The 23,963-nt window shown below is 40.9% G+C and overlaps 2 protein-coding genes and 1 non-coding gene across 19 annotated transcripts in view; all 3 read left to right on the top strand.

The window, feature by feature from the left end:
- The first annotated feature begins 218 nt into the window (after window positions 1-218).
- Window positions 219-20,037, top strand: LOC117543002 (protein kinase C-binding protein 1-like). 17 transcript variants are annotated; one of them, XM_034210946.1, is made up of 23 exons: window positions 219-432; window positions 1,843-2,086; window positions 2,182-2,417; window positions 7,434-7,507; window positions 8,097-8,260; window positions 10,956-11,177; window positions 11,638-11,751; window positions 13,412-13,504; window positions 13,640-13,727; window positions 13,789-13,862; window positions 13,965-14,042; window positions 14,136-14,251; window positions 14,371-14,846; window positions 15,132-15,248; window positions 15,356-15,529; window positions 15,878-16,381; window positions 16,931-17,389; window positions 17,498-17,640; window positions 17,726-17,806; window positions 17,885-17,963; window positions 18,074-18,378; window positions 18,710-18,738; window positions 18,825-20,037. In XM_034210946.1, the coding sequence occupies exons 3-23, from the start codon at window positions 2,404-2,406 to the stop codon at window positions 18,967-18,969; spliced, it is 3,549 nt and encodes a 1,182-aa protein (XP_034066837.1). In that variant the 5' UTR covers window positions 219-432; window positions 1,843-2,086; window positions 2,182-2,403; the 3' UTR covers window positions 18,970-20,037. The 17 variants fall into 17 exon arrangements, with proteins under 17 accessions (XP_034066837.1, XP_034066852.1, XP_034066850.1 ...); XM_034210961.1 differs by having other exon boundaries at window positions 18,074-18,313; XM_034210959.1 differs by having other exon boundaries at window positions 17,045-17,389.
- trnak-cuu lies at window positions 964-1,036 on the top strand. Its single transcript has one exon. It is a non-coding gene; the product is annotated as a tRNA-Lys (tRNA).
- A 578-nt stretch (window positions 20,038-20,615) lies between the features above and the next one.
- si:ch73-181d5.4 overlaps window positions 20,616-23,963 on the top strand; it is a 32,080-nt gene continuing 28,732 nt past the window's right edge. The window contains exons 1-4 of the mRNA XM_034210937.1: window positions 20,616-20,743; window positions 21,692-21,755; window positions 21,941-23,099; window positions 23,195-23,420. Coding sequence (XP_034066828.1) covers window positions 21,710-21,755; window positions 21,941-23,099; window positions 23,195-23,420 — 1,431 coding nt within the window. The 5' untranslated portion in view covers window positions 20,616-20,743; window positions 21,692-21,709. The remainder of the gene's footprint in view (window positions 20,744-21,691; window positions 21,756-21,940; window positions 23,100-23,194; window positions 23,421-23,963) is intronic.

Consider the following 23,963-nt stretch of genomic DNA (forward strand, 5'->3'; position numbering starts at 1 on the left):
TTTACTCTTTATTTCTACAAATATGCTATTGTTTTTATTCTTATCTTACTCTGTAAAGCACTTTTGGCTGCAAGTTATTTTTATTATTATTACGATTTAATCCTATAGTATATTATAGGCAAAATATTAAAGTGTCTAATGTTCATAGCAAGCACCTTTGAAATGTTAAATGTATATTGCGGATAATAGGTTTTCAATTTTTCTGGATGCAGGAGATCTGGGGATCGAACCGTGGTCTCAAATTTAAAGCTCAAGATTTTATTTTGGAGGAAAAAAGAAAAAGGCCGGAAGTTTCCATTGTGTGTGTTTGGAGACCTCCCGTTTTTAACGAATTAACATGTACTTTAGTCATATGATTGTTAGTTACTTATACGGGTTTCATCTGAATGAACGGAAATTAATGGAGAAATGACGGAGATAACCAACAGTCAGGTAAGTAATGTTAACATGGCGTTGATCATACACGATCATTACTGCGAACGGCTAATGCTAGCTAGCGTTTTAGCTGTCGTCACCTTAGCTAATTAACCGTGAGTCGAAGTTTTCTTTGAAACAGGATGGTCTTTCTTTTAATAATGCACGCCAGTGAAAGTCAGTCTTTTTGTGGTTTAAGTAACTGCTGACGTATGTCTTTTGTGGCTTTACCTGGGCAGTTTAATGTCATTGTAAATATAACCCCATAGCTTTTTTTATTCGTTAATGATTTGCAGCCTAATGTTATGTCAAATACGCATTCAGGTGACACATTTTGAACACGTTTGGTTCTCTGCCGCTAGAGGTCAGTATGAGACAGGACCGAAATAGCTACACATAAGCTAACCCTCTACTTTTAAACCAGTAGTCTGAAATTTGATACAGCTTCACATAACGTAATTGCCATGTTAATATCATATAATTTGCAATAGTATCAATTATAGGATCAGTTTGAATACAAGTTGCGTAGTGTTACTAATCACTCTCACTGCCCGGCTAGCTCAGTCGGTAGAGCATGAGACTCTTAATCTCAGGGTCGTGGGTTCGAGCCCCACGTTGGGCGCACAACTTTTTCACTTTCGGTCACAAACTGGTTCGTCGTACTCGATTGCATTTTATAAACCTAGGCTATTTGTAAACCACATTTCAGATCTGCGGAGAGATGATAAGACAGTAGAAGATAATACTACATTGTAATAGCTGGTAAATTATGAATAGGTCAACAAAATTAAAGTCAAGTTAGGAAGCGATTATTCCTATTCTTATAGTCGGACGTCATTTTTAACTGCGTGTAGGAAAAACCCATTTCAGTATAATGCAGTCCAATATAACAGTATACTTTACACACCTATAGTCATTCTAGTATTGAGTCAACAATTGCTTCAGGGAAACATGTATGACAGGGTTATTATGTAGGATTTATTTACATCCTATTTGACTAATTGTGTATTTTATCACTGCTGCTGAATATCAAAGGACACAAAAAAACAGGTGCATTATTCAGCTGTGTTTAATTATTAATGATCACTGTTATAGCACAGACGTTAAAGAGGAATACACTAAGCACACTTTATACAAAGCCCCCATGGTGTATAATTGAAATGTGAGCATTCCTTCTCATAGAGGAAGGGATACATATTTAAAAATGTTTTACATTAATTCATGTTTACTGTTAACTCATCGGGTTATTACCAGTCTATGGTTATTACAAAGGCCGTTAAGTTATTCCAGTAACACCAGTAACGTGTGACATTAAAACATATTATTTACATAACTATTTTTCACTGTCCTATACAAATCATCATAAACATGTTTTCACTGTACACATTCTAATTTGAGCTGCCTTATTTTCTTATTGTTTTTTTTCAGGCTGCATGTCAAAATAGGTAAGGAGCAACAGCCTTTATTTTTCTCTTGTAACAGCCAAGAGGGAGGGAGGAGTTTAAACAAAGGCCTCTCCACATAAAAAAAAATGGAGGCTTGTGCAGAGAAGCCATGGTGTCCTGCTCTTCACAGTCTACATGCTGCCATTCATACTTCTAAAGCCTTCAAATAAGACAACTACAACCAGGGTCTACACTTGGAAACTTCAAAACAGTGTCACACAGGGTTTGTATGTCAAAAATACTTATATTAATCATGTTATTTTGTGGTTTTGTGGCCTAGTTCTATGCTTATTTTTTCTTCCCCTGTCTCTGACACTCACAGTGCTGCCCCTGCCTGCACTGAACAAAGATAATTACTCAGGAAACATTTCGGCCAATCAGAAGCGGCCTTGTATCCTGCCTGTGAGGAAGGCGACCAGTCAGGATCTGGCTAACAACACCGGGGCCTGATCGCCTTGCCTGAAGAACGGAGCCTTCCCCGGCTGAGGGCTGAGAGTGTCCTCCATGTTTTATAAGTGTTGACATAACAGTGTGTCAGGCAGCCATGCATCCACAGAGGTAAGCTCTGTCTTTTTTCATCTTAACTCTGATAATAACATGGCTTCCTTCTTGTCGTTGTGGTGACTGTTGCTTTCTCATGATGAATGTGCACACCTTAAAAATCAGTTTAGTGTGCTGCAGCAGCAGGAGGAGGAGCTGGGGTGGATTGGAGGCCTCAGCAGGCCTCTGCGCTCCACTGTGGTGAGGGTGGGGGGTTGGGTAACGACTCTCACCCTTGCTCTCTCTCTGTGTCTCAGGGTCACATGGGTGCCCCAGACAACCAGGCTGCCATACAGGAGGCAGAGTGGACCATGGCAAATCCTTTTCCTTTTTTATAATGCAAAAGAGAGTTAGATTTAAAAATGGCACCCACATTTCCCTCTCTGTTGTGGCAGTCTGTGTTGTAGCCTGGCAGAGAAAGAATGGGGGATGGGCAGTGGAGGGTGAGAAGGGGGGGTATTATGTACCCTTTGTAAGTGGATTGGCTCTGTGCTGTTTTTTTGTGTGTCATGCCAGGCCGGGGAAAAGACGTGGGGGGCAACAGATGTGCCTGTTAGGAAGACACAGAGTGAAGAGCATATCTGAATACTGGTTTTTAGTCTTGATATTACAAAAGAAAAAAAGAAACTGAATGACTTGGTACACATGAAAGGAAACTGTACTGGGCATGTAGTTTCCACTCTCCTTATGAGCCGGCACGAAACAAACCTTTTGACCAAGGGAGATCTTTCAGTTGAATCTATAAGAAATAATATGTTAGGACTCAGGGTTCTTCTTCTTTAAAGCTACAGGCCCTGCGTTTACAGCCCTGGGCTTCGTCCTCTCTACAACACTATTGTGAAACTACTTCCTCCACTCTCTGATACTCAGAAGGACAGGGGCCATTTTGTGTTTGGCTCTCCTCTAGTGCTCTCTTCACAGACCAGACAGCAGGGACAGGGAAACAACACCAGACTAAACAGGTTTTTACTGACGTGTGTGTATGTGTCTGTTTGTGTATGTGTTGCAATATTTTCCCCTCTTGGTACTCTGTGTTCTTTCTGCTTCACATACACAAGTAATGTGATATAACAGATATAAAGAAAGACGCTTGTCTTTATAGATATTTTAATGAAATATACACAAAGACAAGGTGCATGAGTAAACCTGTCACTGCTTGTTGCCCCTGATTTTTCAGAGCACAGACTGTACATTGTGTTACATAATGTATCACCAATTTAGCAATCTCTACTGCGTGGGGGGAAACAAAGGACGTTTTCTTTCTCTTGTGGCATGACACAAGATTTGTTTCATCTACACGACACAGAAAATAGTAACAAGACAATCTCTGCTCCCTTCTCTCTGTAAACCCAGAAGTTAACTTCCACTATTAAATAGAAATGAGTCCCTCCCATATATTGCATTTGCTTCTTACTGTTACTCCATAGTGCTTGATTAAGCCTGTTTGTATAAAAGCTACACCGATAGTTGGAAATGTCAGCAATGTGTAACGTCGTGTTGTTTGGACAGATTGGGTGGGCCTCCTTCTGAGTCAACGAAGCAGCTAAACAGGACGGAAGAGGTTGAATTGCAGAGTCGTGCATGACAACCACAAATACAATCTCCAAAGAAATGTCATTCTTTCAAATCCCCTCTGTTTTATTCTCTCATAACCGCGAAGGGCAAACTAAAATGCAAGGAATACAAAACGTCTTATGCAGGGGGAAATCTCTGCATTGCAGCAAAAATGCTTTTTAAGAGGAAGAGGGGAGCCTGCACACTGTGATCCGTGTGGCACAGCGCAGCCGACCAATAATGTTCCACCCTGTTGGCCCTCCAGCCAATTGCAGCTGCAGTCGAGGTTAAAGATTGACAATCAGAGGGAGAGCAGCAGGGAGAGCAAGGGCCTTCTGGAAAATTCCACAGCCATCTTTGATTCACCCTGTACAGCCTAATATAAATCCAGGTCAATTTTTTTCTTTAATACACGATGTTGTGTGCCTAGTATTGTTTAACATTGTGAAGGTGTCATGCTAAAACAGGTTTATGTGGTTAAAATAATTGTATTACATTTTAAAAAGGATCTTATTCCTTTTGCTTTAATTATGTTTATGTTGATTTCAGGAGAGAAAGCTAAACTATGCATTTCTTCATTTTTCTACATGCGGTTGTTGGTCTTGTGAAAGCTGAATGTCTCTTGTCATTTGAAGATCCTAATAACCTCTCTTGGGTTTTCTAGGGTAGCACAGGGAGTTGGATGTTTTGTAGTCACTCGTATTAATCCCAAGTGTTTTCAGTGGCAGTTCCAGAGCAAAGAGTGCAGTAATGATGTTTGCATCGAGCAGCTTTCCTGGACCGCCATAAAGAGAGGCCATTTGTTCAGATATGTGTCTGTTGATGTGTAAGTACTGCACATTCTTTAAGTATAGAGAAAAGCTCTGCCAGCATCGCAGTGTGGCTTCACAGTGATGGTCCCTCTTTCTTCAGAATGAAATCTAATTATTCTATGACAGCAGTATTCAGGCAAGGAGGCAAGCCATGATCGAAGGGGAAAAAAAGGGAGATGAGTGCCTCTCATTTTGCTGGATTTTCCTGTGTCTCCCTCTCTGTGTTCCTCCTTATCTGTGTGGTCGTCAGTGAAGGTTGGTCTTGACACAGCCGTGTTTTTTGAAATGTTGGACTGTAATCTCCACAGATCTCTCTGGTCCTCCTGCATGGATGTGCCAGTGCCTGAGTCTCGGAGTGGGGGATGGGGGAGAGGGGGGAGGGGAGCAAGCTGTGGCCTCCATTTTCTGTGACGAGAGAACCCTGCTCGTCTCTCACAGGAGTGGAATCTAAAAGGCATTGAGTCAGTGTTATTTCCTTTTTGTCCATCAGGTACTGCTTGAAGAGGGGAATACTGTGTGTTTTCTTGAACCCCGCGTCTCCCTGGAATACATCCCAGAATCTGCTGAGGATTTCTTTGCCTTGTGTGATGGATCATAGCTCCTAATCTGAAAATGTCTTTTGGATCAGCATACTTTTTCACTGTGGGTCATCCTGTCTTCCTGGTAGTAGTAGCAGCATAGCTTGTTATTAAGTGTGTATACATGATAGGGCTGTGGCACTTTGTGCAGCAGCTCTCCCCGCTGAAGGCGAGTGTCTCTCTTTTCAGGGCTGAGGTACACGTAGCAGAGCGGCTTGGCTAACGTTGTCTTATTTTCATGTGGGCCTCGTTTGTTCACTCTGTCCGGAACAGGAAGGCCCCGGAGGGGTTGGGGTTTCTCAGTGTGTGTGTGTGGGGGTGTGTGTGTGTGTGTGTGTGTGTGTGCGCGCGTGGCTGTTGACAGGAAGAAACAAGATACCCATATGCCATATTTCAAAAGAAACTTGGCTCTTTTCAGGCGAAGCAGGTTATGATGCATTTATTTTCTTGAGTTTCACTTTGATAAGCTCTCTGTGATAAGCATACTGAGAGAACAATGAATGCTTTTAGAATAGCCTTGATGATTGTGAATTGTTTACTTAGTCACATTATCTGGAATTTTGACTAGCAGAAAGAGGATGTTTTAATCATTTTTAAACCTGAGTTGTGAAGCAAACATTAAGGATGACTTAGTGTTTAAATGGGTATTGATGTGATAGCTGATGTGATCCGATCTAATCTCTCCCTGAGTCGTTAAACCTTTTAGGATATGTGTAGTAACCTCCTTATGCCTCTCAGAGAACTGACATTTGATCAACTTTGTGAGGAATGTCTCTTTAAGAATGGAGGAGGGGACTTGAACAGCATTCCTTTACTTTCAGAAGAAGAAAAAAGAGGCTTATCCCACAATTGTGGTTGACCTTTGAGTCGTAGCCTGTAAACCCGTCATCCTATCTGGAAACCAGAGCTGCAAGCAAGCTATGAACTGGTCAAGTGTGTGACCTGTCAGGGGTCTTTGGGAGGGTTTTCTTCTTGGAGCTTGAGAATAAAGGCGACATCCTTGGAACAGGGCCCTCTGTTTCTCTGACAAAGGAGGAGCCAAATACTCAGAGACTTGTATTTATCACCAGAACCCTTTTATTTACACCCCCTTTGACTCTATCCTTGGAGGAAAAGAGATGAGAGCAGGACATTAGACCTCGGAAATCAGGTTTTCCTGTACTTTATGTGCATGTGGGCAATTATATTCTTCTCTTTTTGATTGATTCATAACTTGAGATTTAATTTATCTATGATAATAATACCCTGATTACACAAGCTTTGTAAACACAGCAGGATAAAAAGCTGATTTTAAAAGAAACCATACAAAATGCTTAGTGTACATGTATGTAACTACAAGTATGTGTGTGAATATTTTCTTAATGGAAAATGCATGGGTCCAAATTTAAGAATTCACTGATTGCAGTGATGCATTTGTCTAAGAAAGCTGCTTTTAAATATATATGCGGTGAAGCTTTAGGCCAACCTTTTTTAGATATACTTCTCTTGAAGCTTGTGAAGCGAATCTCTTGCTATCTGTTGCCAAGAATGGGCCAAAATTCTCCTGGGCCACCCTGTTGTTACTGAAGGGGCTCGAGGGGTAGCAGAAACATATACTGTTATTATCATGAGACACTGTCCATCCATTAGTAAGGACCTACTCTCTGACTTTCCTTACTAATTTTCTTTTGATCATTTGTTATCAAGATAGTACCGCAAAGATCAGGAACTAATTTGGCTACAATCTATTGCTGTTGAAGGACGTAGGGTCGTATGTGTTGTTGTGAATATTAATTCACGGAGGAGCGTTGCCATGGCAATTGTTACAATTTCTTGCAGTGTAAAAGCTTATTTGGACTCGTTCTTCACTGATGTAGAAATAATTTGAACTTGGAAGCACAATGTCAGAGATGTGCTTAAATTAAGTGAAATTTAAAATGAATAACAATGGTAACCTGGAGTAGTCCCTATTGACAGATCCTTTGGGACCTGGGTGCCTTAGGTGGTTTTCCACTTGTTTACTGTTATGCTGCTGTGGCTTCTGAACACCCTTTCTGACTTTGTGTTTGCCTCTCTTTCTCTGTTTCTGTGTGCTCTTGTGTGCTGCTCAGCAGTCTGGCTGAGGAGGAGATAAAGACAGAGTCTGATGTGGTAGAGGGGATGGATGCATCCGTACGATCCAAAGGTAAGTCTCCAAATGCCGAGCACCTCTCATTAAGAGTCAAACATCTTAGGCATTTTAGTTCCTCAATAATGTAGAGGTTATTAACTGTAAGTTATGAGAGCTGTGTAATGCATCTTCGGTCTCCTAGGATTGCAAAGATAATGCATCATGCCTGGCTGCCTGCCTGTTTAGAATTAGTCAGGTATCAACGCAGGGTTTTGTTAGTTCAGTGGGAGCCCTTGAACTATTTGTTCCTATAATGTGGTAATATAATATGTACAAGAGGCATCCTTAGTAATAATGAGATCAGTGAGACTTCTGTTAGCAGTAGATATTTATTTACCATGTTGTTGTAAACGCTAAGCATCTGACCATTTAATATCTCAGCTGAAATAAAATGTGTATTTCCTTGCTAAACTCTAAGATTGGGGAATGCTGGGAAGGATATATTTCTGTTAATTATGTTTTCCCCCATCTTGACTTTTTCTAAGAGTAGCTTAATAACTGTCATGGCACCTGTGTTTTAATCTTCTTACGTTTCTGTATTGTGCAGTGAACAGAACGAGTCTTTTTCCCATTGTGTGATGATTTGATGTCTTTCCTCTTCCAGTCCCTGATCCACCAGGGTCAGCAGAACGGCTCGTGGCACCACAGAAGAGAAAGGTGTCCAGTCCCACACATTCCTCCAATGGACACTCTCCCTCGGACACCTCTCCCAGCCCTCTCAAGAAAAAGAAGAAGCCTGGGGCCATTCACAGTGGCAGCAAAGACCAGGTAAGTGCTCCAGTGAGCTCATTTCGAGATCTGGCGTGTTCTCCAAGGCTATGGACGACGGTTTACTCGCTCAACTGGAGGCCTTTCCTTCAGTTAGCAAAGGAGATAGCACCACAAATAATCCAAAACAAATGCCCCATATCAAATGCACTGTTAAGTTCAATTCAACTCTCTTTTGGTACCAGGTGTTTCTCTTTTTTTCTTTCCAATATGGATAAAACCCCTTCAGCACTGACGGGATTGTCAGCTGATTGTCATAGAGGCACCATGTGAAATTGTCTTGACATAATTTCCAATGCAATGTGATAAAGCCTTTATTTTTCAACCTAACAAAAAAATGTAGTTTTGCAGGCTGCTGCCTTTGAATATCGGGGTCATATAAGACTAATATTGATTTTTAAGTAGCTTGAGTATTTATTTTACTATCCACAACTTTTGCTAATGGAACACCCAAAAAAGAGTTTTATAAAAAGTCTTTAGTAGAGCCATGCAGTGGAAATGTGGTGAACTAAAACATGAGTTTGGAGGGCTTTGTTTTCCAGCAAAGTTCCAAAGCTTTAAACACCAATGAGCTGACAGAATATTTACTCATAAGTATTGTATCTAATATTTACATGTACTAACTACAGTATTTTTTTTGCCAAATACATTTACACATACGATGAATTTGACTTGTCGTACATACATACGTTTAGTTACAGATGGTAGAAAAATAAGAAAAACAACCATAAAAACAACATTGTTTAAGTACAAATACTATTTTATGTACTTATATTGCATTGTTTGAGGAACCTGTGATCCAAGTTTTTAAAAGAGAAATACATATCGTAGTGTCAGAGCACGTCAGTATTGAGTTTTATCTGTAGTACACTCAGTTTAAAGATAGATTTGTATGGACATAACATGCATGGATGTAACCTGCTGTAACGTTGGAGATGTCTTGCTGTAATAGATGTGTTGTGTAGGTTTAGAGCACTGCCATGAATGCATGGTCAGCTCACAGTTTATTATCAGACATTTTGCATTTTTTTTTATAAATGACCTCTGGTCATTTATACTCTGTGGTTATGCGGAATTTAAGTGAATGTATTTTGATGATAAATATTATCTTAACTGCTTGCCAATTATTGCGGTGCCGAGTGAGTCCCTTTTGCCCTTCAGTCCTCTGTTTAACTTACTTTAAACTGACAGACAATTCTAGGGCCGAACAATTACTCCTTATTTTAAAGTAAATGTAATATGGCTTTTTTCAAATGGCATTAGATACATTATTTGTTATAGGTGAAATGTGTCAACAAATATTTTAAATTGCTCAAGTAATATTTAATAGACTAGAGACTTAAAGGTGGGGTAGGTAAGTTTGAGAAACCGGCTCGAGATACACATTTTGTTATATTCCATGGAATGCTCTTAACATCCCGATAAAATGAATATCTGAAGTGCTTTGACAAAAAATCCATAAAAAAATGTCATCTGTGGAAGCCGTGGCGCTGTAAAAAGCACGACCAATCATTTTAGCCGGCCCGGCTAAAATAACTGGATGGCCTACCTGCCTGTCAGCCTTCCACCTGTGCACACACTTATCTCGTGCCCTCATTGGTCATGTGCGTGTTTGTGTGTGTTGGAGGAGGGGCTCTGTAAGGAAGTGGCAGATTTGTTCCGGCTGTGTATTTTCAAATTCTAGTGCACTCGAGCTGGTTTCTCCAAAATTACCTACCCCACCTTTTAAGCTAAAGATAATTTTGACTGTGAATCAGCAAAGTACAAGTTTGGTTTTTTATAACCACAATGCTAACTTTGTTGACTATAATAACTGAAATACAACAGCTCTCATACTAGGGCTGCACAATTTTGGGAAAAAAATCGAATTGCGATTTTTCTGACAAATATTGCGATTCGAATTGCGATATTTATTTTTAAGCGACCCAACGGAAGTTTATTGTAAAATGCGGCCATAACTCCGGCTAGAAAGGTCGTATCAACGTACTCCCGTCTCTAGCACCCACACAGCCCGAGCTACGAGTGAAAGAACTAAACTTACATGAAACTTCCGTTGGGTTGCTTTAAAGTCAAGCTTCAGTTTAAGATTCAGCCTGTAATAGATGTAGACCATGTGATGGAGCATCACTAATCTGACTCAGATGCTTTGTTTCACCAAACCATCTAGGAAAGCTCCATTGGAAGCCATTTGGAAAGGGCAGGCACTTTCAAAAATACTTGGCAGCTGATTGGATCAATCTGTCTATCACCTTCTATCATGGGCCACTTCTGATTGATTAACAATGGCTGGTACATGTGGAGCATAGCACTTCTGATTGGTGTGGATGATTGACACAAGAAGAAAAAAAAAAGTTTAAAAAAAATCGCAGGCTTTGCGATTTGATAATCGCATCATTTCAAATCGCGATTTCGATTTAAAATCTATTAATCGTTCAGCCCTATCTCCTACTCAAGCTCACGCCCTTAAACCTGTTTGGTTAGTCTTGATTCACTCGGTGAAATGTTCAGATAATTTAACTATTTACTTAATTAATTATTTAATTATTTTGTTGGGTTTATGAACTGTTATGCCCTATATGCTGCTTTCCCTGCTTACCCATCCATATTGCTGTCTTGTTTTTGTTGCACTGCACCTTTTTTGTGTTCCTGCGTGTTTTTGAAACCTGCCCCCTTGTTTTTCTTACCTGCATTTCAGTCAGAGCTAAGACATGGTCCCTTTTACTATATGAAGCAGCCAGCACTCACCACAGACCCTGTTGATGTTGTACCGCAGGACGGCAGGAATGACTTCTACTGCTGGCTGTGCCACCGCGAGGGCCAGGTGCTCTGCTGTGAGCTCTGCCCCAGGGTGTACCACGCCAAGTGCCTCAAACTACCAGCTGAGCCCGAGGGCGACTGGTTCTGTCCAGAGTGTGAGGTATCTCGCAGAAGATGTGTATGTGTGTGGCTGTACAAAAACGATTGTGGCAAGGCACAATCTTGCTTGCTTAGTAGACAAAACGGGTGTCAGACTATGTACCATGAGCAGCTTCAGGGGCACAAGAACAAATTGGTGAAATAACTGCCTTTGTTTTGGCTGATTCAAAAAACCTTAGCCCTACATGACACATGGTGTGACACCCAGCAAGCTTATTGCTCACACTGCAAGTTTTAACGATTTTAGATATTGAACATTTTGATCAGCTTCTTAATATTCAGGCAAATTTACTATGCTCTTCTTTTAATTGGAACAATCTAAAAATCAAAATATACAAGCTAAATCAAAATAAAACATCTAAATCAGACTGTTTATTGGTATCTTGTTCTTGTAATTGGTGTTTGATGATTTCATGATGTGTTCTTTGTATCATTATTAAAAAAAGTTTATTTTGTTGCAGAAAATAACGGTTGCTGAATGCATCGAAACCCAGAGCAAGGCAATGACATTGCTCACAATAGAACAACTCTCCTATTTGCTCAAATTCGCACTTCAAAAGATTAAACAGCCTGGGGTAAGACCTGTAAAGATCCATTGCATGCTGCTTTAATATATGGGCTCAGAACAGTCTCATAATACACACATGCACACAGAAGGATTCAAACTTGTATTTCCGGATCCATACTTGTGTTTTTCAATGCACACACAAATGTATTCGGTTTCATATACATGTAAATAAAATCCAAACACAGAAAAAAGTTTTATATATGTATTTTTGATCCTCACTTATTAGTTTCCCGTTTAAATCCCCTGCACCTGCAAACACAAACCGCTTTCTGTGCACGGATCGCTTTGCATTCGTGTGTGGTTTTTTTGAGACTCCCCTGACGGTCAGCCGATTCGTACTTTAAATGTGTTCTATCTATAGCCAATCAGATGTCTCCTTCATTCTAAGCCAATCACATGAGCGCGCCCCCACGAGGGTAAGATTACTTCATATAAGCATTTTGCGCAGGCAGGTCAGCTCGCTAAACAGAGGGCGGAGCATCAGGTGATCATGCAGAGCAGCAGTGTCTCCATCAGACTCAGCAGCTGATCTGATCTCTCTCTTCGCGTCCGGTTATACTTCACTCGCGTTTATGTCCATATCGATCAGATCCAGCTCTCCTGGTCGGCCTTTATAGAGAGCACCGATCAAACTATTAAGAGTGAATATCGGCCGATAATGACCGGCGGGGCTCCCCCCCGTTAACAGGTCACTGTCTAGCACTGGCTTCGTAGTGCACTGATCGATTAGGCTAAGCTAACCTGTAGCTGCTCCCTCCACACTCACAACAACTTCATACAGACATAAATAAAGCAGCTGTATTCGCCATACAGGAAACACACATTTAAAACGGTTTTGCCTGCCGTTTTTGTGTACACAAGCATTCATCAATGGTTTGGAAAGTGGCGCTGTACCTTAATAATATAAAGGCTTGTATTTGCGTGCATTTCCTGTTCGGAAAGTGGCGCTGTACTGAGAGTGGAGGGTGTCCTGACATTAGCGCCTGCAGGCAGGCTCCATGGAGCTGTCAGCTCCATGGAGCTGTCAGCTCCGGACTGCGCAAAATGCGTACATGAAGCGCTACGTCATGAACGCAAGAAATCTACCCTCGTGGGGGCGCGCTCATGTGATTGGCTTAGAATTGAGGAGACATCTGATTGGCTATAGATAGAAAAAATTACAAGTACGAATCGGCTGACCGTCAGGGGAGTCTCAAAAAACCCACACACGAATGCACAGCGATCCGTGCACAGAAAGCTGTTTGTGTTTGCAGGTGCAGAGGTTTTAAACGGAAAACAAATATGAGGATCAAAAATACATATGTAAAACTTTTTTCTGTATTTGGATTTTATTTACATGCATATGAAACGGAATACATTTGTGTATGCATTGAAAAACACAAGTGTGGATCCGGAAATACAAGTGTGAATCCTTCTGTGTGCATGTGTGTATTATGAGACTGTTCTGAGCCCATATTAGTAAGCCTCTTATAATCTTCCTTTGTCTAAGAATGTGTTTTTTATAAAGCCCCTGAGGCAAATCTGTGATATTGTTAGATAAAAATATAAATGACTTGACTTTAAGTGACATTTATATTCAAACACAAAAGTCCAGGACATGCATTCAGAACATCAGACATCTAACATTGGCTAATGCATGTGTCTCTTTTTTTGTCCACGGTGAGCAGACTGAACCTTTTCTGAAGCCTGTGTCTCTGGAACAGCACCCGGATTATGCAGAGTACATTTTCCACGCCATGGACCTGTCAACTTTAGAAAAGGTAACTTTGAATTGAATTGAATTTAAAACAAACATAGAACCATTCTTAGGAGCAAGGTCTGCTGCTCCGATTTTTTAATGAATACTTATTTTCTTTAAAGTGTCTTTAATTTTGTTTTTTTTCTCTTTTTAATAGAATATCAAAAAGAAAATGTATGGCTGCACTGAAGCCTTTCTTGCTGACATGAAATGGATTTTACACAACTGCATAATCTATAACGGAGGTAAGCTAATTACATATACCAAGAATCACCCTATTCAACAAATTTAAACCATTAAATTAAGATGGTGATTTGATTCCAGGCAATCACAAATTAACAGCAACTGCTAAAGTCATCATCAAGATTTGTGAACATGAGGTAAGGAGCTTCACTAATTTAATAGTTGCAAATATTCCATAAATATTTGTACTTTAATCATTAATTGCATATCTGTTTTCCATTGTATACATATTTTTTTAGATGAATGAGATTGAGGTGTGTCCAGAGTGCTACCTGTCTTCATGCCAAAAAAGAGACAACTGGTTTTGTGAGCCATGTGTAGGTCCTTACATCTTCAGCAGTATATTAATACAGTTAAGTTCTGAATTTAGAGATGTCAGGCACTGACTTATCCTGCTTTGTCCCCAATAGAGTCCACCCCACCCTCTGGTCTGGGCTAAGCTAAAGGGCTTTCCCTTCTGGCCAGCAAAAGCACTTAGAGAAAAGGACGGGCAGGTAGACGCACGTTTCTTCGGGCAACATGACAGGTAAGAGAAGCGTTTCAGCATTGTTGGGGAAATGTGCTCTATGTATATGAATTTGGGAAACGTCTAAAGCCCAGATAAACATCCCGGTTATTCTAATTTTGTATTGTGCTTGTATGTAGGGCCTGGGTACCCATCAACAACTGCTACCTCATGTCCAAAGAGATCCCTTTCTCTGTAAAGAAGACAAAGAGCATTTTCAACAGTGCCATGCAAGAGATGGAAGTCTATGTGGAAAACATTAGCAAGAAATTTGGGGTCTTCAACTATGCACCCTTCCGGACTCCCTACACGCCCAACAACCAGCTACAGATGCTGCTGGACCCCTCCAACCCCAGTGCTGGGACAGTGAAGACAGAGAAACAAGACAAACTCCGCTTCAACTTCGATATAACTGCGTCTCCTAAAATGGTCCTGGGCAAGAGTTCCACACCCAGTGGCATGAGCCGGAGGGTCTCAATGACAGACATGCCTCGGTCTCCCATGAGCACCAACTCCTCGGTTCACACTGGGTCGGATGGGGAGCAGGAAATGGAAAAGCACAGCAGGAATCCCGGCTTCCACTACAGCACTGGAGAGGAGTCAATGGACTGTACTGGTAAATACATGTTAAAGGGACTATAATCTATTTTTTTATATGAGCAATTTATCAAAGATATTTAAAAACAGCGTGTTGGTAGCAAGATACTACAAATCTCCAAAATAAATGCATTCATCAGGTGGCTAGAAACACATCTTAGAATGGATGATGATGTTGCTCCATAACTGCTGTGATTATTAACCTGACAAGCCATGAAGAACAAATTCAAATGTTCAATAAGCAACTCTTTGTCATAAGTGGAATGATGGCATTTTTTAAACAATTTAACATTTGTAATTACAGCATCTCCTATGTCAGGGAAGATGGGTCCTGCAGGCAGCCCGAAGCCCTTTAACCCTGGACTAGTGCCCAAGCAGGAGAGGACTGCAGGTACAGGCGGTATCCTCAATCTAAACCTGGGTCAGTACCAACAGTAACTAATCATGTTCTCATGAAGACCAATATTAAACGCATCATTATTGCGCTCATGTTGTGCTTAAACTGAACATTTACCTCTGTCTCCTCAGACCGGGTGAAGGCTGAGATGGATCTGAAGGAGCTGAGTGAGACCGTGCAACAACAACAACAGCAGCAACAGCAGCAGCAGCAACAACAACAGGGGGGCTCAGCTTCCCTCCCCACCCCAAAGAGGTCCATCAGGAGCCTGGACAAGACCATTGAGAGTTGCAAGGCACAGCTCGGTACATACACAATTACCTTTGGGATATTTTAAGCACAGAACTTTATTCTTTTACTCAACAAGAACAATATTTCAGTTTTTGTGTAGTCTATTAGCAAGAAGAATGTTTTATTTATAGTTTTAATATGATATATGCAATATTTCATGGGATACATTTGGGAGGATTTACCCAAAAAACATAAAACAAGAATCTTTCAGAGATACTGTGACTGCTACAGATTTAGTACTGGTGTCAGGCTACTACCAAAGAAAAGGATCTTATATTCTTTATTACACAGTCTGACAGACAAAGTAAACCGTTGTTTGCTATACTTTTAAAGTAATTAAGAATATACGCTTCTCCATACAGGTATAGATGAGGTCTCTGAAGACGTATACAAAGGTGTGGATCACAGCGACTCAGAGGACTCTGAGAAATCTGACTCAAGTGACAGCGAGTATCTCAGCGACGAGGAACACAAGCCAAAGATCTCCGCCCAGGACGACAAGGACAAGGACAAAGCAGAGAGAAAAAGGCCCAAAGCAAGCGCCGATGGAGAGAGCAAGGAGGGAGTTACAAGGACAGCGGATAAAGCCACTCCTGAACCCATGCTCAAAGACAAGCACGGTAACAACGGCCTAGTGAGGGACCTCCAGGAGAAGCCCAGAACGCTTCAGCCTCTCGCTGACAAACCCAAAGCCCCAGAGGAGGGCAGAGGAGCTGCTGCCACATCATCAGCTGAGCAGGACTCTGACTCTGAAAGAGAGCTGGTGATCGACCTGGGAGACGAACATGGAGGCCGCGACTCAAAGAGGGCGAGGAGAGAGCCAGGAGCCAAAACTCTCAAAGAGCCCAATGTCGCCAAGCTGGAAGGTGAGGCCTTACAGATAGCTATCTTTTCCTCAGGCTAGTGTCTGAGCCGGTTGTTCCTGTTTTCTTATGTATACATTCCGTGGATTAGTGATGTGTGTTTGGCAAATTACAATATATAACATATTATGGTCCCCCTTTTCTTAAAAATACTATTTATAAAACGTCTTTATTCTCAAACAAACAACCTTTATCAGAAATATAAATTGTCACATTACGAAATTTGCACAAATCTGGCAAACGGTTAACCTTTCCGAAATTCATGAAACATACGTTTTAAATACTAAAAGTATTCTGTTATCTCTCAGTGCAGCTCATGTTGGAGCCACAAAGGCTTTATCCAACAATCTTTACACATGGACATTGAAAATGTACACGGGAACTCTTATCTACTTTACTCATTACCAAAAAAATCCTGTTAATTTAATTATTTGTCTTCAAAAGTGGCTCCAAGTCTAGTTCCTCAATTAACCCTGTTGGGTTTAAATTGACCACAGTAGAAATCCATAATGCCTCACACTTATGGCGAAATATTATGTTATTTTTGCTCAGGTAAACTGTCTTCATCAGCTGCAGCATCTGCTCCATCACGGGAGGCCGCCTCTAACCTAAAAGACTCTTTACAACCGGCCATCACAGCAGCCCTCAACCTTGTTTCCACTGCAGCTTCTGGTCAGCCCAGTGCTGCCACAGCCTCCAGTGGATCCACCAGTGCACCCTCTCCTGCCACCTCGGCCTCCACAACATCGCCAGTACCTGCAGCTGTAAAGAAACAGCGCCCTCTACTGCCTAAAGAGGCCGCTCAGGCCGTGCAGAAGGCGGTGGTTTGGAATCCAACCAAGTTCCAGACGTCCTCTCAGAAGTGGCACATGCAGAAGGTTCAGAGGCAGCAGCAGCATGAGGAGCCGGCAGCCGTGCAGTCCCCGGCTCAGAGTCCGGGGCAAACACAAAGCCCACAGCAGCTGCAGAACTCCTCAAGTACCCGCTATCAGACCCGACAGGCAGCCAAGGGTATATACACCAGCATAATCATTCACCTGAACATTACACCAAAAATAATGAGATATAAGAGGATACAAAGATGATTGATTTCCATTTTTTATCCTCTACTCCCTACAGGGCAAAAGGACGTACCTCAGAGTACTTCCTCGTCGACAGCTGCCCAGGTCACAGGGAACTCCTCTTCTTTCAGTTCAGGAGACGTGCAGATCCCTACAGGCTCAGCCGATGTGGCTGCTGACATAACCAAATACACAAACAAAGTAATTTTGACAATTTTACTTCATATTAATAATATAACTTCACTTTAACTGTGTACTAATATCAAAATGTTCCTAAATCTTGCAGATGATGGATTCGATAAAAGGGACAATGACTGAAATCTACAACGATCTTTCCAAAAGCACATCAGGAAACACCATTGCTGAGGTAAATTCACGGCATATACACCAATGCTTGTCATGCAAATACTTGGCAAATTTTAATCTCTGTTTATTTTTGCCACAGATCCGGCGGTTAAGAATAGAGATTGAGAAGCTGCAGTGGCTGCATCAACAAGAGTTGTCTGAGATGAAACACAATCTTGGTAAGATTCTAGCAATATGTCGTCACACCTCTGAGAGTGGATTTACTACTGAATCAGTCTTTTCATAAATATTTTATGAATACTGTTTTTTGTGTCTTTCTTAAATGTAGAACTGACAATGGCAGAGATGAGGCAGAGTCTCGAGCAGGAAAGAGAACGTTTGGTGGCGGAGGTAAAAAAGCAGACAGAGTTGGAAAAGCAGCAAGCGGTGGACGAGACCAAAAAGAAACAGTGGTGCGCTAACTGCAGGAAGGAGGCCATCTTCTACTGCTGCTGGAACACCAGTTACTGCGATTACCCCTGCCAGCAAGCACACTGGCCTGAACACATGAAGTCCTGCACGCAGTCAGGTAGGCAAGCATGGATGATCCAAAATGGAAGTTTCAGCCACAAACACAATACGGACGGTGTTAAAGTAAGAGATTTAATATCAGTAAACACAATAAAATCAGAAATATAATGCACATTCAAGTTTTGTCTAACCTTTTAAAAAGTACTGGTAATAATAATCAACATATATATTTTTAGAATCGTACTTCAATGGCCCTCATTGGAACTTCTATTTTATCTCTGTCATTCTTTCTAAAAACTATTCACAAATTGTCACGTATTCACCAATTCCTATCATCCTGAGCTCATCCTGAGCACTCATTAGTTAAAAGACCTTTCAAACCTACTGAAAAGAGTACAGTGTCGGCTTGCAATAACAAATACAGATAGCTTACCTCATGATTATTTTTTTATAGACAGTCTTGCCACTGACGCAAGCTGTGGGGTAAGAGGCAAATTCTGCAGACATCACAAACACATATACAGTACATTGTCAATGTTCTCATTTTTATATTTTATTTTTTCTTCCAGCCTCAGCTTCTCAGCAGGAACCAGAAGCAGAGTCAAACTCCATCCCTCCAGTGAAATCCACAGGCCAATCTCCTCCTGCCACACAGACCCTGACCCCAGGAGCAGGATCCATATCGGACAAAAGCAACTCTCCCACACTTATTGACAAGAGCAAAGACAGTGCTGGCGTTACTGTGACCTAACTGCTACACTACAGATACTCTCGCACACCTTGCATTAACGCTGTGGGGCTTTTTACGTCAGACATGTAGCGTCAAACTTGGTGCTGGAAGGCCTCTGTGACAAATCACTTTGATTTTTCAATTCCCATGTGTACATCTGCTTGGTGGACTTTTTTTTATGTTTGGTTCATCTCTCATTCACAGTTTCCATAAGTCGGTGATCAGGTGGATTCACCATGTGAAAGTAGTCTGTCTTGAGAACTAAAATGTGAGGTTATACGTTTTCATACTGTAGTTATGTTATAGCTCTGTTACCACTTTGTTTCAACTCTGAACAAGATTGTATCAACCAGCAGAATATTTACACTTCTCAATGCTGCTCTTAGTATTTCACAGCTGTTGTATTTCTTTGAATGGTCTTCATATAATGAGACAAACACAGCTATTGATAGATATTCATTAATCATTGTGCCATCACAGGTATTTTGAGTTATGCAAGTTCCACCTTTGTTTTAAACCATGTCCGCTTCATGTCAGTTAAGATTTTTTGATTAATGCAATGGTAAACATTATATTTGCAACTATGTCCTCTTCACGTCAGCTGGGGCATTTTTGGCTCATACCAATTTTGTATTGTTGTTCCACATTGTATAGAAAACCTACATAAAAATATCTGTGATTTATTAAAAAAAAAACTAAGACGTGTAAACTGTACAAAGTTTTGTAAGAAAGTACCTGGACAATATTTATAGTGTTATATGTTTTTATAGTATGTTTAAGGAAATCACATTTCTATGTGTCTAAAAAAAAAAGTTATTTGAAAATAAATTACTTCATAATATGAATGTCAGCTCTGAGCGAAGCCTCTGTTTATAACTGATTATCTAAAGCTGATCAGACTGTCTATAAGAAGGTGGAAAGATAGAAACTGCATTTGGCTGGATATTATTTCCTGTGAGCATGTCTGTTTTGGGCTTGTGTTCGTGTTTACATATTGTACATAAAATAAATGGACTTGTGAAGAAAAAATAAAAGTGCTCTGATCAACCTAACATGTGCCCCTTGATAATTTAAAACTCTTTATATGGACATTTATATTCCAAACATTCAATCAATTGAAACATTCGCTGATTGACTTTTGAGTCTTAAAAAAACTGTTAATAATTCAATTATATGAATAATCAGTGGTATTTTATTCAAACATATACTTTCTATATAGGCCTATCTATACAAGCAAATGATTGGATAAACAATAATTTAAATAAAGTAATACAAAACATGTTGGGGGGGTAAATGAATAGAAAGTAACAAGTAAAACAAGTCGAACGTTTCTGTCCCAATATTTCACTATTTTTGTTTATTTAAAAAAAACTCAAGGTGAGTTTCACATGTGTTAATTAATGTTAATATATCTAATATAAATTGAGTAGCAGTTGAAATGTTTTGGCTCTATGAAACCTGATGTACTTATATGATTCTGTTTTCTTCAAGTTTGTGTCTTCTTGGTCGAACGCACTTATTGTAAATCGCTTTGGATAAAAGCGTCAGCTAAATGCAATGTAATGTAATGTAAATAATCTAACTGGTGGGATTTAAGTTTTTGAGACAAACTGGACAGGAAACCACGAGGCTTTACGCCTGTGAGTAGTTCTCGCGAGATTACGAAACAACAAGGCAAAGAAAATGGAAGGCTGTGCTAGCTAGCTGTAAAGCTGAGCGAATCCAATAATAACTGGAAACAAAACGTTCATATGCAAGGTACGAATTCAGTTTTAGTGACGGTGTTCATTTACTTTCGTACAACATGTGACTCTTGTGTGGGCAGCGTTGGAGACACTTAACTCCGTAGCGTGTCATAGCTCACAGTGTAGGACCTAGCTTCTAGCTAGCTAAATGAGGTGCAAGAGAACAATGTCAGGAACTCTGGAGTAACTCTGGAGTCTTTGCATCGTTGCACAAGAAGGACGTTTCATTTATACACTTCCACAGCTGCCTGAGATCTAGTAGTGACTAGTGAGGGTGGTTGTTTCGTTTCTTACAGTACATTCAGAGTATTTGGACCCTGTGGACTGCACACATAATTATCACTCCTGTTCACGAGTCTTTGCAAAAATGCACACCAGCACTGCATTTGCACCAGACATATTATGGGTACAATCCTAATGTCCTCCTAACACACCTGCCAACCGTGAAATAGTTTTCAATACATACAAACATTATTTGTAAATAACGCAGCTGGATAAGGCATTTAGTAATCGCTCAATTGAGGATTTACATTTACTAGTAACACGCGGTCTACAGCATATTTAAGACCATATTGCAAAAACAGAGCATTATAACCTTTTTGATGTATGGCTGTTGTATTTGACCATATTTGTTTTAGTTCACTGGCCCGAATGAAACGTTGATTAAATGCATGTTGTATGAAGTAGATGTACAAGCTTTTCTAGTAACTTTCCATGTGGAATGGATGGCCATTTTGCATTTTCATGTAGCAGTTGTTGATAATATTATAAAATAAAAAAGGTCAAAAGGAAAAGCCTACTATTTACTCATAAACTAATGTGGATGATTTGGTGAAAATTAGGCTTTGGCAGCCATTTCCTCATTGCTTGCAAAAGTACATATGTGTTCTGCATTTATTCATCGTCTTACTTGCAAAATGTTGAATATGTACTAACAAATTACATCCTATGTTTTTCGTAGCTACCAACACATGTCAATATGGATCCAATGGAAGATAACGACATCATCAATGATTATCATTATGGTAAAATACATACTTTTTTCCATTTATATATCTGTTTTTGTTAAGCACTTTGGGTTGAAGCTTGCTTTTTAAAGTGCTATATGCATGAAACTTGATGAGTTTCTTAGATGGGCTGACTGGTGCTAAAGGTACACATGAAAACGTTTTGAGCTCTGTTAACCCCTTTTGTCTCTGTCTTTCTTTAGAAGAACAGCCAGAAGAGGCTGGTTCGAGTGTTAGGCCGACCATGTCTCAGGTTAAAAAGTCCTGGGGCTTCAGACGGACAACAATCGCCAAAAGGGAGTTCTTGGATGAAGTTGGAGACCTAACAACCAGTCCTCAATCCGTACGCAGAGTCAGAGGTCGTAGATCCAACCCAACACCCCAGCCCTCTCCAGAAACCCAGAGAGTTTCCCGTGGAACCAGGAGTGTAATAGATGATCTCGAGTGGTCTGCCCCATCGTCACCGGTATCAGAGGAGAGCAAGCCCGTCTCCGAAGCCTCAGCAGGAGGGAGCCTTGACCCCAGCTCATGGCAAGATTGCGGGTCTGCCTTCCACACTGCTTTCTCACTGCTTGGTGGAGGTGAGGGTTTGTCACTGGACATGTCAGACACACTGGCAATCCCTGACATTTTGGAAGTCACTGACTCCCTTGAAGCCTCGCCACCCCAACTCATAGAAGAAACGGAGGTGCCTGATGATAATGAATCTACTGATGAGATGGAAATCTCGCAGCCTGTTGCACCTGACAATGTGGCAGGAGGAGAAAATGATGACGTTGTTCTGATATCTAGTCAGGAAGAGGACAGTGATTATATGTCTCTGATGCAGATGAAGGAGCAGATAGCTTCAAAAGGCAGACAGGGAGACACAAGAGGTAGAGGGGGGAGAGGTGGAAGAGGAAAGGCCAGAGGAAGGGGGAGAGGCAGAGGAAGAGGTAAGGGAAGAGGTAGAGGACGGGGCAGAGGGAGAAGCAAGGCAGTTCAATCAAGGATTATTGATGAAGAGGACAACGACAATGAGCTGGTGGTAGTTAACCCCGCTGATCAGATGCTGCAGCAATTTCAAGACGAAGACAAAGAAAATGATCCACAAGACCCTGCTGAAATAGTGATATCCTCTGCTAACTCTGACATCACTCTGAGTCCCACTCAGCAATCTAGCTCAGACTGCATAATCATAGACACTGATTTAGACCACATTACTGATATGACTTCTGGCCAGTACGCTGATGCACCAGAAGAGGAGGAGATGGAGGAGAAGAAAGAATATACTGACGTAGAAGAGTTTTCACGAATATTAGATGCAGACGGCTCAGATTCCAATGCTCTGTACTGCATCTGTCGGCAGAAGCAAGATAAAAGGTATATTATGGTAACAACCTCTCTGGGGCATTGGGGGTTTGCATACCTCAACCATCTGTCGGTTTCACTTCCTGATCTCTGCTGTTTTCTTCTAGGTTCATGATCTGCTGTGACATTTGCCAGGATTGGTTTCATGGCGACTGTGTTGGTATCAGTGCAACACAGGGTCGTAAGATGGAGAAGGAAGGGCAAGAGTACGTGTGCCCCCCTTGTACTACAAGGAAGCAGATCCAACTCCAACCAGAGCCTGAGCTTAGCTTTCCTGAATGCTTGATGCTAAGTCCACCCAGTGAAGAACAGGAGGAGCAGAAAGAACTCAAGGTTAGAGTTTCATTTTGATTGTGACTGATCTCCAGATGGCTCGTTATTAGGGATGTAACGATATACCGAATATCGCGGTAAATAAACGTCCCAATACCGTCGTGAGACTGACAAAATCTACCGCGATTTTTTTATATATATATATTTTTTTTCTAACACTTTTTTTTGTTTTAAACCTTTATTTAACCAGGTGGTCCCATTGAGATCATCGATCTCTTTTTCAAGAGAGACCTGTCCAACATGGCAGCAAGTGGTTTACAACATGAACATAAAACAACAGAACACAAAAGGACATCGTATTTACAGTGCTACATGTACATACCTAGAGACATTGACAAGTACCAACAGTATATTTATATCTCTGTCAATGAGCCTCACCTTCTTGGCAACAACGGTATTGTTTTTGAAGTGGTGGAGAGACAATAAACAGTTTTACCCACTGCTGTCACCCATGGCCAAAGCATATCTCTCCGTCCCACTGAGGTGGCGTTAGACTTTTTCGCTGTCCGTCATTTTGACAGACAGGATCGTAAAATGTCCGTC

The sequence above is a fragment of the Gymnodraco acuticeps genome, unplaced genomic scaffold (genome assembly GCF_902827175.1).
Source record: "Gymnodraco acuticeps unplaced genomic scaffold, fGymAcu1.1, whole genome shotgun sequence".
Classification (NCBI taxonomy): domain Eukaryota; kingdom Metazoa; phylum Chordata; class Actinopteri; order Perciformes; family Bathydraconidae; genus Gymnodraco; species Gymnodraco acuticeps.